The sequence below is a fragment of the Erinaceus europaeus genome, chromosome 20, assembly GCF_950295315.1.
Source record: "Erinaceus europaeus chromosome 20, mEriEur2.1, whole genome shotgun sequence".
Taxonomy (NCBI): domain Eukaryota; kingdom Metazoa; phylum Chordata; class Mammalia; order Eulipotyphla; family Erinaceidae; genus Erinaceus; species Erinaceus europaeus.
This window is the reverse complement of record NC_080181.1, coordinates 57,209,887-57,224,526: the sequence shown is the minus strand read 5'-3', so window position 1 is coordinate 57,224,526 and position 14,640 is coordinate 57,209,887. Positions and strand designations below refer to the sequence as shown.

Genomic DNA, 14,640 nt, shown 5'->3' with positions numbered 1-14,640 from the left:
GAACCTGGGACCTGTGCTCCCTCCCCAGCCTGCCTTTGCTTTCCTTACTAAGAGGAGCCCGGCGTGTCCCCTGCCTCCAGCTCCCTCCAGGGCCACCCCTGACCTTGTGTCCTCTTTTTGAGCAGCTGTGTGGCGGTCATGGGAAGCCTCATCCCCGTGCGGGGCCGCCACTACTGGGAGGTGGAGGTGGACGAGGGCTGTGACTACACGGTGGGGGTGGCCTCTGAAGGTGCCCCCCGACAGGAGGACCTGGGGGCCGGCCGTCTGTCCTGGTGCATGAGGCACACGCAGATGTCATCAAGGTAACATCGGGCCTGCCACGTCCTGGCACACGGTTTCTGGGGGAGGCCTCTGGGAAGCGGCCCTACGGGCACCAGGTCTGCCTCACGGGGGCAGCCCGGCTAGACAGACAGCGACTGCTGGCAGCTGGGCTGCCCAGTCCCGAGGAGCACGTAGCAGTCCGAGTGCAGACACGGGGTGCAGCCCAAGACCTCGGGCTCCTCGCCCCCACCGTCTATGACAAAGGAATTAAGGAATTACACACCCAGACCTTCAGGTCCAGACTAAGGAGGGACAGAGAACCAGTCCGCTTTGGAGTGGCCGAGGCTGGGCTTGGACTCAGGATCTCACAAAGGCACAGTCAGAACACCACCCAGAGAATTAAAGCCAGTTCCCTTTTTCAAAAAAGTTATTTACTCCCTTTTGTTGCCCTTGTTGTTTTACTGTTGTTATTGCTGTCATTGTTGTTGGTTAGGACAGAGAGGAGTGGAGAGAGGAGGGGAAGACAGAGAGGGGGAGAGAAAGACAGACACCTGCAGACCTGCTTCACCGCCCGTGAAGCGACTCCCCTGCAGGTGGGGAGCCAGGGGCTCGAACCGGGATCCTTACTGGTCCTCGCGCTTCACGTCACGTGCACTTAACCTGCTGCGCTACCTCCCGACTCCCCCAATTCCCATTTTTATTATTTTTTAAAACTGATTTATTTTGGATAAAGACAGAAATCGAGAAGGAAGGGGATAGAGAGGAAGAGAGACAAACACCTGTAGCCCTCTTCCCCCCTTATGGAGCTTCCCCTGCAGGTGGGGCCAGGCTTGAACGAGGGTCCTTGTGCATGCCGCCTGGCGCATCCCCCATCCCTATCTGTATACAAATGCTGCTGAGGGGAGTTGCTGATGCTGTGTGGAAGCTTCTTAGGGCCAAAGGCTTTTCAAAACCAAGCTGTTTTGGTGTCTCTTGGATGAGTTCTAGAAAGTTTTCTCAGCGTGTGGTCTGAGAAAGGGCCTGGGGGCTGTCGGCTGGACAGCGTGAGCATAGGACACCTAGCGCACAGCCCCGCACGGTGTTCCTGAAGCCGCCTGTATCCACTTTGAATCCCAGACACAAGTACGAGTTTCTGCACAACAAGACCACACCAGACATCAGGATCACGGTGCCCCCCCACAAGATTGGGGTCCTCCTGGACTATGACAGCTCGGCGCTGTCCTTCTTCAATGCGGGCCTCGCCCAGCACCTGCACACCTTCCGCAACCCGCTGCCCCACCTGCTGCACCCCTGCTTCTCTCTGGAGAAGCCAGGGTGTCTGAGGATCCACCGTGGCATCACCATACCACGCCACGCCACCTTCCATTAGCCTTCTGCCACCCTCTCTCATCAAGCAGTCACCTCAGTGACCGGACCCTGCATCTCCACCTCGGTGACCAGACCCTGCTGCCATCTCCACCTCAGTGACCAGGACCCCACTGACATCTGGCTGCCTCAGTGGGCCTGGAGCCCGTCCTGGGCACTGCCGGACGCCTTGATGCTGTTCTGGTCATGACCTGGCCTGCCTGTGAGAAGGACTCAGTGACAGAACAGAGGTCTTTCCATCTGTCTTGTCTGGCCAGAGCCGGGGGTGGGGGGGGGGCCTGAGTGTTGGCTGGGGCAACCCAGCACCCCTGCCATTGTGTTAGCTGGCCGAGGGCAGGCATGAGAGGGCCAGAGAACCAGCGCCTTCTCGGGTCCCTCCTGCTCCCTGGTCCTGGGGGGCAGCAGTGAGGTCGCTTTCTACCCATCCCCCCTGCATTGTATGTGCCAGATTCCCAGGTAGCCTTGTGCATGAGGTGGCCTGAGTCCCTGAGGCGTCAGCAGGGACAGTGTCCGGACCCCTCCAGCAGTAACAGAGTAGCCCCTGCCTCGATTTCCCCACTCCAGGTTTTCCCAGTGCCCCTGCAAGGGCCAGCAGGGTACTTCCATGGTTCCAGCGCTGGCCATGTTCCTGGCTTCCCTGCAGTCACTGCTCTACTTGTCACAGGATGTGCACCTGTGTTGTTAAAATTCGGAAGGCTGTTGCCGGGCCGGCTTGCTTCACGGGCGGGTAACAGAGACGCGGAGACAACGGCTGGGCAGGGAAGCTGTATTTCTTTATTCAGGAACAACGATTCATAAACTAAGACAAACTAATCACCAAACAGAACTCTGCTGTCTCTTTGCGGCGGCACAAGCACTCTCTCTCTTACTCTGTAACTCGGGAACTCTCCAACTCTGGAACTCTGGTACTGGGGAACCCTCTGAAAACTCTTCCACTGTGGAACTCTCTCTTACTCTAACCCTGAAACTCTCAAACTCAGGAACTCTCTGACTCAGGAACCCTCTCTCAGGGTTCCTTGGGGCGGGGCCAAGCAGGCCCGCAAAATTAACAGGACTGATCCAATTCTCTTGGCGGGGGAGGGCTAGAACAAACCAATGTAAAGCATACGACACACCTGGCTTCAGCCAGCTCAGGCAGCAGTCCTCGACAGTGTCGAGGCCCTTGTCTCAGAACCATCAGGGCCGCGGGGAAGCGGAGCTGGCTTCAGCGGTGAGCACAGCACTGGCGTGCGCATTCTTCAGACAGATTTGGACACCGAGCTGGAGACTGCCAGGCGGGGACGGGCACCCTGCACCAATCAGATCTCAGTAAGAGTGTACTGGGTCAAAGAGAAAGAGCTCTAGAGTGGCCATCTGATGAAGTCTCAGCAAGGGACAGCATTTGTTTTTACAAATGTCATTTATTTACTGAGAGAGCATCACCCCGACACGATGCCGAGGATGGGAGCTCGGGACTTGATGCTGAGAGGAGAGATGCCGTCTGCCAGTCTGCCATGCCACCTCCCGGGCTGCAAGGGACAGCATTCGACCTGCTGATAAACATCTGGCAAAGGGGAAAAAAGAAACCAGAAAGGATTAAGTTAGACACAGCCACAAGCCCTCATACTGCAGTGAAGACAAAAGACAGCTGTCCTCTCTTAGCCTTCACTCTGTGTCAACTAACCCCCAAGCAAGCTGCGGCTTCCCCACCTCCACCTCAGCCAAGGGGAAAATAAACATGTAAAACCACAAGACTCAGTGTAAATTAACAAGGGGGGGCAGTCCCAAGGCCTTAGTGATTCCGATACTCAGGACATTCAGGACCCTTACTACATGGGATCAGAGCTGGTTAGACTCCAGATACACAATGACACTGGTTCCTGTGAGCGTTAAGTTTACTTTTTGGGGGGAAAGTATATGTTTCATCACCGACAGTTATGCAATCACTCCCGAACACCCAGTCTAGTCAGTGTGTCTGAAGCTTGGCAAACACAGGGCGGTGCAGCTGTGGCTTAACTCCTCCCATCCACATGTCAGAAAAAACACTGGCACAACCGGGCAGTTCCCACGATGTTCTCAGAGCACCATCTCCTTATGCCTCCCGGGGGCATGTCCCAACACCTGCAGGGAGGCCTCGACTCCAGGTAACACAGACCCTAGAGAGTGTGCGTTCTCCTCTCTGTGTACATGCCTATGGCACAGAAGATACAGTAAGTAGTAGTAACATACAAAGTATGATGACAGGAGTCGGGCTGTGGTGCACCAGGTTGAGTGAACACGTTATCATATACAAGGACCCAGATTCAAGCCCTTGGTCCCCACCTGCAGGGGGGAAGCTTCCCATGTAGTGAAGTTGGGCTGCAGGTGTCTTTTCTCCTCCCGGCTCAATTTCTACACACTGCAACGAGTACTGTGGGTATGCTCTCTGCACTCATCACTTGCATGACAGTGACTGCTGTGACTGTCCTGGCTGGTCATGACTGTGGGGAGCGAAGCCAGTGGTAAGGTGTGTTGGTCTTTGTCCTTGCCCTTGCTGCTTCCCAGTTAGACAATGGGTAGTACGAAGCGGCTGTTGGCAGAGAAGTAGGTCTTGAATTTATCTTGCACCAAGACCTGTTCTATCTACCTTTTCATGTAGGAGGCTAAGGGTGGAGTCAGCTTGACGGCACGGACTCTGTCTCCTTAGTCTCCAGAAGGATGTGAGCACACTCAGCATGTAAACCAGCCGCTGCCCTCCAGCATGTGAGGATGGTGAGGGAACTGTTCACTGCTGCTGTAACCTCATCAAGAACTGAGCTTTCACAGAGGACCACTTCATCCCAACCAATGACAAGTGAATCTAAAGGCAGGGGGTGCCGGCCAGAAGCAGCTTTTCTGCCAGTCAGGGAGTCTCCCAGGAGTATGGCTGTGACCCCAGACAGTGACTGTTTCAGAACTGCTACTGAAGGGGCACTGCTGCATCACGACTTGCTTCCTGTCTCCCTGGTCCCACAAGAAAACCAAGTCCAACTCACTGGCTGAATGTTTTCTCTTCACTTCTCAAACTGACAGAATTAGGTTTTTCTGCTCTATTTCCACTTCAGTCAAATCCTGGCAGTGTTAAACAGTCATCAGCTTGGATTATGGGAAGTAATAGTTACAGCTTGTTTGAGTTACTCGGACATAACCTTTAAAATGTTTCATAGAATGAGCATGGATTCTAAACGTGGGTCTCTTAAGAGACAGCCTATTACCCAGTAGTGTGTGCAGTGGCTAGCACACTGGGCTTGCAAGTATGAGGTCCCGAGTTCAACCCCTGGCATCACACAGGCTGGAGTGATATTCTGGTTCTTTCTCTCATTAGTAGAAATAAGAGATGCCCTAAAATTAAAGGAAGACTAGGCTAGGGACAAGAATGTTCAGTAGGAAAGCACCCAGTTTCTTGGATGGGCATTTTAACAAGGCAGAAATTTTGTTTCTGGACATGGACTTAGAGGATATAGACAGATAGGTAGATAGGTGGGTACGTAGATAGATAGATAACTTTTTGCTCAACCCATCCTAGTGTTCTGCTTCCCAAAAAGATTCTTGCCCTTTTACTCGGTTTCGTATACCAGATTCCATCCAATAGCAGATGGAGGGCAGGAGAGTGAAGAACAGGCAAAGCACTTTCCAGAAGCAAGGCAAGACTTCTGGAGGAAGGTATGGATACAGGACACTGTCTCTGCACTTTCTAGTTTATGAAACAGCCAGTGGTCCAGAGGCACCTAGCACCTGGAATGGCCCTCCCTTCCTATCCATCTAGTGCCTGTGTAGCTCAGTCACTCTGGGCAGCACTGCCTCATTCCTCCTGCTCCCCCAAGAGTCAAAGACACACACACACACACACCTCTTTTAAATATTCAGGAGCTTCACCTCCATCCGTGACCTCTGTCTCCTTCACTTGCCTGTGCAAAACTCACACCCAGACCGTGTGATCATAATCTCTGCTCCGCTGTCCCAGAGCTCACACACCTGAGATGAGAAAGATTTCAGGGAGTCAGGTGGTAGCGCAACGGAATAAGTGCAGGTGGCGCAAAGCGCAAAGACCGGTGTAAGGATAAGGGTACCAGTTCAAGCCCCCGGCTCCCCAACTGCAGGGAAGTCGCTTCACAGGTGGTGAAGCAAGCCTGCAGTTGTCTATCTTTCTCTCCCCCCTCTCTGTCTTCCCCTCCTCTCTCCATTTCTCTCTGTCCTAGCCAACAACGATGACATCAATATCAACAGCAATAACTACAACAACAATGAAAAAAAAAACAAGGGCAACGAAAGGGAAAATAATTAAGTATTGAAAAAAAAAAAAAAAGATTTCACATTGTCCCCCAAGATGAGAGAAAAATTCCTTAGGAAGCAAGGCAGTTTTCCAATGTGTGTTGGGGAACCATCAACCTCTGTTTGTTTGTCTGTTTAAGACGGATACAGAAAGAGCTAAGGCGACCACAGCACTGAAGCTTCTTGCAATGTTGTGAGGCGGGGCTCCAGCCTGAGCCACACAAGGCAGAGCAGTGCGCCAGCCCAGGGAGGCCATCCACCTTTCCTCCAGACCTGAGGGCTCCGACAAGTAAGGCTTCCCCTCTGTGAGCTGAAAGTTTCGGTACTTGTCATTACCTCTCACTTGCAGCTTTCTGTTCCTTTCAGCCTCAGTCGGTTTCCTTGCACTGGGTAATGGGAGGCAGATGCAAGGTGCGATGCACAGTCCATTCAAACGGGAGTGCCATCGGCCACAGCACTTCAGGGGCGTGCTGAGGTCTGACTCTGACTCACACTACAGCATCTCACACAGTGCCAGCAAGTTACAAGATGTCTGTCGCTTATCTCCGATTCAGATGTTTGTGTCGACGTCTCCACTGTTGCTACAACAGACACTCATAGTTAGAGCTCAGATAACGGCTAAAAGTTTTCCAGAGTGAGGCTTCGTCCTCAAACCTGGGTCTTTCCGTGTGAGATTCCCAGGAGAGCATGTTAACAAGGCAGAGCTTCCTTGGACACGTGTGTGTCTCCTTGGTAAGCCTGTCTTGTTGGCCTGCCATTGAGAAGAGTCTTACTTTCTGACTTCCTTCCATTTCCAAATTTTAAAGATGCCCAACGTGGAATGAAAGTTGCATCTTTATTTATTCTTAAAAAATATTTATTCCCTTTTGTTGCCCTTGTTTTTGCACCTTTACTTTTTAACTTTATTATTAGAGATAGGAATTGAGAGGGGAGGAGGAGGGAGAGAGACAGACCTGCAGCCCTGCTCCACCACTCGTGAAGCTTTCCCCCAGCAGGTGGGGCTGGGGGCTCGAACCCGGGTCCTCGAGCACTGCAGCGCGCGCGCCCAGCCCCTGCAGGCGGCACCCTCACCTCTGCTACACACACCCTTGCTGAGCAGGAGGCGACAGAGAGCAGACTGGCCCGGTGCAGAGATAGATGCCAGGCGCAGGCGCCGCCCCGGGAGCAGCGCAGCCCGCCGTCGCCGCCCGCGGGAGGCCCCGGGTCCCGACCCCGCGGCGCCCCAGCTCCCGGGCACCCACCCGGACGGCCGGTCTCCACGGCAACGCTCAGGCGCCGGGCGCGGCGGGGACGAGGGTGCGGCCAGCGCTACCCACTGCGCGCCGTCCGCGGAGCCCCGCGCCCCGGGCCCATTGCAGCGGGCCCGCCGGGCTCAGGATCGCGCAGCATCTCAGGCCGAGGCACAGGAGGGGAGCCATGCTGCCACCCGGCGGAAGTGGAGCCCGCGCCCGGCTTCCGGCTTCCGGCTTCCGGCCTCCGGCTTCCGGGGGTGGGCGGAAGTCCTGCTCCGCGCAGTGCCGGCGAGGCCGCGGGGGCTCCTGGGAGGCGTGTGGGTGGAGTGGAGGCTGCGGGGCGGGCGGACGGCGGGTGCGGGCGGCAGGGGGACTGTCGTGGGGGACCGGAGGGGCTGCCCGCACCTCTCCCCGCGCGTCACCGTCCGCCGCCCCAGGCTCCCCGGCCCCGCAGCGCCGAGCCTCACACACCAGGCGCCCACCCTGTGCCGACACACCCCCGCCATTGCGCCCGAGACCCCCAAACACCCAGACAGACCCCAGACCCTGCTCCCCAGACCCCCGGACAGACCCCAGACCCTGCTCCCCAGACCCCCAAGCCCCCCAGACCCCTAAACCCTGCTCCTCCGACCCCCAAACCCCGGACCCTGCTCCCCAGACCCCTGCTCCCCAGACCCCCAACCCCCGGACCCTGCTCCCCAGATCCCCCAAACCCCAGACCCTGCTCCCCAGACCCCCAACCCCCAACCCCCAGACCCTGCTCCCCAGACCCCCAACCCCCAGACCCTGCTCCCCAGACCCTGCTCCCCAGATCCCCCAAACCCCAGACCCTGCTCCCCAGACCCCCAACCCCCAGACCCTGCTCCCCAGACCCTGCTCCCCAGATCCCCCAAACCCCAGACCCTGCTCCCCAGATCCCCCAAACCCCAGACCCTGCTCCCCAGACCCCCAAACCCCAGACCCTGCTCCCCAGACCCTGCTCCCCAGATCCCCCAAACCCCAGACCCTGCTCCCCAGATCCCCCAAACCCCAGACCCTGATCCCCAGACCCCCAACCCCCAGACCCTGCTCCCCAGACCCCCAACCCCCAGACCCTGCTCCCCAGACCCCCAAACCCCAGACCCTGCTCCCCAGACCCCCGACCCCCAACCCCCAGACCCTGCTCCCCAGATCCCCCAAACCCCAGACCCTGATCCCCAGACCCCCAACCCCCAGACCCTGCTCCCCAGACCCCCAACCCCCAGACCCTGCTCCCCAGACCCCCAAACCCCAGACCCTGCTCCCCAGACCCCCAAACCCCAGACCCTGATCCCCAGACCCCCAACCCCCAGACCCTGCTCCCCAGATCCCCCAAACCCCAGACCCTGATCCCCAGACCCCCAACCCCCAGACCCTGATCCCCAGACCCCCAGACCCTGCTCCCCAGACCCCCAAACCCCAGACCCTGATCCCCAGACCCCCAACCCCCAGACCCTGATCCCCAGACCCCCAGACCCTGATCCCCAGACCCCCAAACCCCAGACCCTGCTCCCCAGACCCCTTTTCCCCAGGGCAGGAAGCTGAGAGGCCTCCCCCACCCCCAAGTTCCTTATCTGTGCAGCTCCGTGTGCATTGTTGCAGGACAACGAAAAGCTGATGGGGAGGACTGGGTGGTGGTGCACAGGGTTAAGCTCACACAGTACGAGGCACCTCCCGGCACCACCACACCAGGCGCCAGGACTCCACACACACATAGAAAGTCGGGGGCTGGGAGTCAGGCGGCGGCGGGTTAAGCGCACGTGACATGAAGCGCTGGGACGGGGGTGAGGATCCCGGTTCCAGCCCCGGCTCCCCACCTGCAGGGAAGTCGCTTCACAGGCGGTGAAGCAGGTCTGCAGGTGTCTGTCTTTCTCTCCCCCTCTCTGTCTTCCCCTCCTCTCTCCATGTCTCTCTGTCCTGTCCAGCAATGAATGACATCAACAACAATCGCCACAACAAAGGCAACAAAATGGAAAAAATGGCCTCCAGGAGCAGTGGATTCATGGTGCAGGCACCAAGCCCCAGCAATAACCCTGGAGGCAATAATAATAATAATAATAATAATAATAATAATAATAGGCCCAGAAGAAAAATGGGGGACAGCCTCTCACCCTGGTTCCAAGGTCGGTCTGGAGAACTAGCATCTCACGTGCTGCTGGTAAGCGGACATTCACATTCTTTTTCTAGAGGGAAATTTAAAAAATACGAACTTACAGCTTCAAGCCAGGCATCATCGTGGCCAAGTAATTACTATGTGGAAACTTCAGATGCACAGTTCATGTACAGGGACACCAGACTACACCAAAGGTGGATATTTACATGTTCTGGTTTAGTAATACGAAGAACATGCTAAATGTAAAAATAAAAGTTCAGAAAATACAGGTATGTCTAAAGAAATGAAAACAAAGAACTTTGAGGGTGGGGTGGGGTAGATAGCAAAATGGTTATGTAAAGATTTTCATGCTCTAGTTAAAAAAAAAAAAAGGCTAAAGTTTGAAATTAAATTCTTGGATTTAACCATTGTTCCACTGTTCTAACTGGGCTGTCCTCTAGCCTGAGATGTGCATGTTTAATTTATGATTTATTACTTTATAGCTTTTTAAACTTTTTTATTCCCTTTTGTTGCCTTTGTTGCTGTAGCCTTGTGGTTATTATTATTATTGTTGTTGATGTCATTGTTGTTGGATAGAACAGAGAGAAATGGAGAGAGGGGAAGACAGAGGGGGAGAGAAAGACAGACATCTGCAGACCTGCTTCACCGCCTGTGAAGTGACTCCCCTGCAGGTGGGGAGCCGGGGACTTGAACCAGGATCCTTATGCCGGTCCCTGTGCTTCATTGTTGGATAGGATAGAGAGAGAGAGAGGCCCGCAGCCATGGTTTGCAAAGCTTCCCCCTGCAGGTGGCGCCTGGGGGCTTGAACCCAGGTCCTTGTGCACTGTAACATGTGTCCCTGACCAGCTGCCCCGTTTTTTAAATGTACCATCTAGACACACAGCATTAACTGGCGCCTCCGAGCAAGGAGCCTCGGTGTGGCAGCGGTGCCACTGATCAGCCGTGAGCAGCGAGTGTTCAGTGAGCGCCTCTGCATCAGCTGGTCAGCAAACCAAAGGAAAATGTAGCTAGGAACCTGTCTCACTGCACGGAATTAAAGCAAAATGAAAACCTTCAGGAAAAGGTAGAGGGGGACCGGGTGGTGGCACACCTGGTTGAGAGCACAAGGCCCCGGGTTCGAGCCCCTCGCCCCCACCTGCAGGGGGAAAGCTTCACAAGTGGTAAAGCAGGACTGCAGGTGTCTCTCTGTCTCTCTTCCTCTCTACCTCCCCCTTCCTCTCAGTTTCTGGCTATCTCTATCCAATAAATAAAGATAATAAAAAAAAAGAAAAATGTAGAGAAAGTGTCATTCTCACCTAGGAATATCTTGAGAAAAATACAAAATTTTCTTTGCTATAGACTAGATTAATTTGGCATTGTTAAAACTAAGAACAAGGTGGAGAGGAAATAGCATAACGGTGATGCAGAGACTCCAGAGTCCCAGGTTCAATCCCCAGCACCACCATAAGCCAGGGCTGAACAGGGCATTGGAACAAACAAATAGAAACTAAGAGCAAGAGCTGCAAAATAGCTCACCTGGTCAGTGCGCTGCTTTGCCATGTGCACAGCCACGTGGGTGGAAGCTCTTCCCAAGCCTGGACCCCACCTCGCTGAAGGGAGCTTCTGTACTGTGGCCTCTCTCATCCTCTCTCCTCCTGGACCTAAAACAAGACAAGACAAGAAAACAACCAAGAACAAACCGCTAAGTAGCATATTGAGACAGTCATTTCTCCAGCCCCAGTACATTCATCTCTAAGTTTCTAAAAAACATTTATTTATTTAGTCCCTTTTGTAGCCCTTGTTTTATTGTTGCTGCTGTTATTATTGCTGTTGTTGTTGCCATTGGGTAGGACAGAGAGAAATGGAGAGAGGAGGGGAAGACAGAGAGGGGGAGAGAAAGACAGACACCTGCAGACCTGCTTCATCGCTCGTGAAGCGACTCCCCTGCAGGTGGGGAGCCGGGGGCTCGAACTGGGTTCCTTACACAGGTCCTTGCGCTTTGTACCACGTGCACTTAACTCACTGTGCTGCCGCCCAACTCACCCATCTTTTAAATATTTACTTATTTGTTTATAAGAAAGTAGGGGTGAGTGGTCCAGGGGGTGGTGCAGTGGAAAAGGCATTAGACTCTCAAGCATGAGGTCCTGAGTTCAATCCCTGGCAGCACATGTACCAGACTGATGTCTGGTTCTTTCTCTCGCCTGTCATTTCTCATGAAAAATAAATAAAAAATTTTTTTAAAAAAGTAGGGGTGAGACCCAGAACGTTCCCCTGCCACATGTGATGTCAGGGATCGAACTGGAGACCTCGTGCTTGAGAGTCCAACCCTTGATTTGCGGTGCTGCCTCCGGGGCTGCACTTTGACCTGTTGACAGAAAGGATTCTGGTGCTGGCGAAATAGCTCACCTGGATAGTGTGTTGCTCTGCGACTTGCACGAGGCAGGTTCAAGCCCAGTCCCGCTGTGCTGCAGGAAGCTGTGGTGCTGTGGCTCTCTCTCTCTCTCTCTCTCTCTCTCTCTCTCTCTCTCTTTCTCTCTCTCTCTGTCTTGCTCTGTCTGGACAAGGATAAAAGGGATTCTGGGAGCTGTGTAGGAGGACAGGCTGATGTGGTTCTTGGGTCACTGAATCTCACTTCTTTCTTGCTTTCTTTCGCCCTACAAATCCACTGTTACTGGTGGCCATCTTTTTTTTCCCCATTGCTGTTTGTGTTGTTGCTGCTGTTATTATTGCTGTTGTTGTTGCCATTGGGTAGGACAGAGAGAAATGGAGAGAGGAAGGGAAGACAGAGAGGGGGAGAGAAAGACAGACACCCGCAGACCTGCTTCACCGCCTGGGAAGCGACTCCCCTGCAGGTGGGGAGCCGGGAATCCCACACTGTTTCAAGTGCAGCATCATCAGCTGACCAGATTTGCTCAAAACAAGCACAAATAACCTTCAGACTTAGACAGAGGAGGGAGGGAGCAACCCTGCAACACTGGCCAGGACCTGATTCCAGAACTGGACGGCAGCCCAGAGGGTGGTCGAGTGGTGGGCGCTCAGTGTCGGGTCCCAAGTTTGGCCCCTGGCATCACATTTGCCAGTGTGGTGCTCTGGGTCTCTCTGTCTCCCCTCTCTCTTGAATAAATAAACACACAGATATTTTTTTAAAAAAAGAAAAGAGGGGCCGGGTGGTGGCGCACCTGGTTGAGTGCACATGTTACAGTGCTCAAGGACACAGGTTCGAGCCCCCGGCTCCCCACCTGCAGGGGGAAAGCTTCACAAGCGGTGAAGCAGGGCTGCAGGTGTCTCTCTCTCTCTCTCTCTCCCTATCTCCCTACCCTCTCGATTTCTGGCTGTCTCTATCCAATAAATAAAGATAATAAAAAAAAAAGAAAAGAAACAAACAAGGACCGGGTGGAAATGCAGCTGGTTGTGCGCACACGTTACAGCGCACAAGGATCTGGGTTTGAGCCTCTAGTCCCCACCTGCAGGGGGGAAGCTTCGCAAGTGGTGAAGCAGGGCTGCAGGTGTCTCTGTGTCTCTCTCCCTCTACCTCCCCTTCCCTCTCAACTTCTAGCTGTCTCTACCCAACAAATAAACATGCTTTGTCATTATAACACCTGGCGCGCCCCCTTTTGTCTGGAACACTGAGTTACAGATTGCTCCGCACAGGACGTACAGTCCTAGTGTAGTCGGGAGCCTCAGGCCACGCGAGAGGGAGCCGCCTCAGGGTGCGCTGAACACAGTGACCCGAGCACTGGCTCCTCTGCAGCTGTGACGTCAGCAGTGCAGCGAGCAAAGGGGGAGCCTTAGCACAGCCAGAGAAAAGATGGGGGAGCCTTAGCACAGCCAGAGAAAAGATGGGGGGCGGTAGCACAGCCAGAGAAAAGATGGGGGGGCGGTAGCACAGGTTTAAACACACGCCTCTCTGTGTTCCCCTCCTCTCGCCATTTCTCTCTGTCCTGTCCAACAATAACATCATCAGTGACAACAATAATAATAACCACAACAACAATAAAACAACAAGGGCAACAAAAGGGAAAAAATTAGCCCCCAGGAGCAGTGGATTCGTGGTGCAGGCACCGAACCCCAGCGAGAGCCCTGGAGGCAAAAAAAAAAAAGAAGAAGGAAAAAAAAGAAAGAGAAGATGGTGGCCAGGAGCTCCACACCCAGTGGGGTGATTGGGGTGAAGGAGAGCTGCTGTGTGTGTCTGTGGGGGCCATCTGGGAGGGCCCAGGGCAGCATGTGTCCTGAGACCAGGGGAGGTCTTCAGCTGCAGGGGCTGATGGATGGCAGAGGTTGAGGCCCGGAAGTGGGCAGAGCCTGCTAATGTCAGCTGCTGCTCCTTATTTACTTTGAGATGCAAGATTTTTTTTATATTTTTATATTTATTTATTTTCCCTTTTGTTGCCCTTGTTGTTTTATTGTTGTAGTTATTGATGTCGTTGTTGTTGGGTAGGACAGAGAGAAATGGAGAGAAGAGGGGAAGATAGAGAGGGGGAGAGAAAGACAGACACCTGCAGACCTGCTTCACCGCCTGTGAAGCGACTCCCCTGCAGGTGGGGAGCCGGGGGCTCGAACCGGGATCCTTACGCTGGTCCTTGTGCTTTGAGCCTAGTGTGCTTAACCCGCTGTGCGACCACCCAACTCCCAAGATGCAAGATTTTTAAAAGGTCTGGCATGACTCGCGGGATTTACAATGTGCAGAGCTGGGAGCCATGCAACACGGCTTGAAGGCTGGCACAGTGGGGTGGGGGTAGCCCACCAGTGTTGTCACTGGAGCTGGGTGCCTGTGTGATGAGGTGACTGCTCCCAGCGGGCATGGTTTCCCTTCTCTTTCTTCCTTTCTTTCTTTTTTTTTTTTTTTTCCTCCTCCAGGGTTATTGCTGGGCTCGGTGCCTGCACCATGAATCCACCGCTCCTGGAGGCCATTTTTTTTTCCCCCTTTTGTTGCCCTTGTTGTAGCTTCGTTGTGGTTATTATTATTGCCCTTGTTGATGCAATTCGTTGTTGGATAGGACAGAGAGAAATGGAGAGAGGAGGGGAAGACAGAGAGGGGGAGAGAAAGACAGACACCTGCAGACCTGCTTCGCCGCCTGTGAAGCGACTCCCCTGCAGGTGGGGAGCCGGGGGCTCGAACCGGGATTCTTACACCGGTCCCTGTGCTTTGCGCCACATGCGCTTAACCCACTGCGCCACCGCCCAACCCCCTTTTCCTTTCTTTTTTGATAAGAGACAGAGAGAAATTGAATGGGAAGGAGGAGAGAGGGAAAGAGTGACACATTGTTCATGAACCTTCCCCCCTGCAGGAGGAATGGGGACTTGAACCTGGTTCATGCTGTGTGGTAACTGTGTGCTCTGCCAGCTGTGCCCCTGCCCACCTCTAGGATGTTCCCTGGCTCTGGCCTGAGGGCCTGGGTTCAA

The 14,640-nt window shown here is 54.2% G+C and overlaps 1 protein-coding gene, 1 long non-coding RNA gene and 1 other non-coding gene across 10 annotated transcripts in view; 1 reads left to right on the top strand and 2 right to left on the bottom strand.

Annotated features, from left to right (window-relative positions):
• FSD2 (fibronectin type III and SPRY domain containing 2) overlaps nt 1–4,618 on the top strand; it is a 32,012-nt gene extending 27,394 nt beyond the window's left edge. For 2 of the 3 annotated variants that reach the window (XM_060179524.1, XM_007524392.3), the window contains 2 exons: nt 126–302; nt 1,378–2,285. In XM_060179524.1, coding sequence (XP_060035507.1) covers nt 126–302; nt 1,378–1,630 — 430 coding nt within the window. In that variant the 3' untranslated portion in view covers nt 1,631–2,285. Of the gene's footprint in view, nt 1–125; nt 303–1,377; nt 2,286–4,243 lie in introns of those variants that run through there. The other variant, XM_060179525.1, reaches the window with a different exon arrangement.
• Nucleotides 3,007–6,691, bottom strand: LOC107522434 (uncharacterized). 6 transcript variants are annotated; one of them, XR_009546645.1, is made up of 5 exons: nt 6,232–6,691; nt 5,474–5,598; nt 3,928–4,174; nt 3,652–3,796; nt 3,007–3,169 (listed from the first exon to the last, which is right to left on the bottom strand). It is a non-coding gene; the product is annotated as an uncharacterized LOC107522434 (long non-coding RNA). The 6 variants fall into 6 exon arrangements; XR_009546646.1 differs by having other exon boundaries at nt 3,928–4,085; XR_009546648.1 differs by lacking the exon at nt 5,474–5,598 and having other exon boundaries at nt 6,156–6,691.
• On the bottom strand, nt 4,173–4,298 carry LOC132535160 (small Cajal body-specific RNA 15). Its single transcript, XR_009546944.1, has one exon. It is a non-coding gene; the product is annotated as a small Cajal body-specific RNA 15 (non-coding RNA).
• Nucleotides 6,692–14,640: the final 7,949 nt, after the last annotated feature.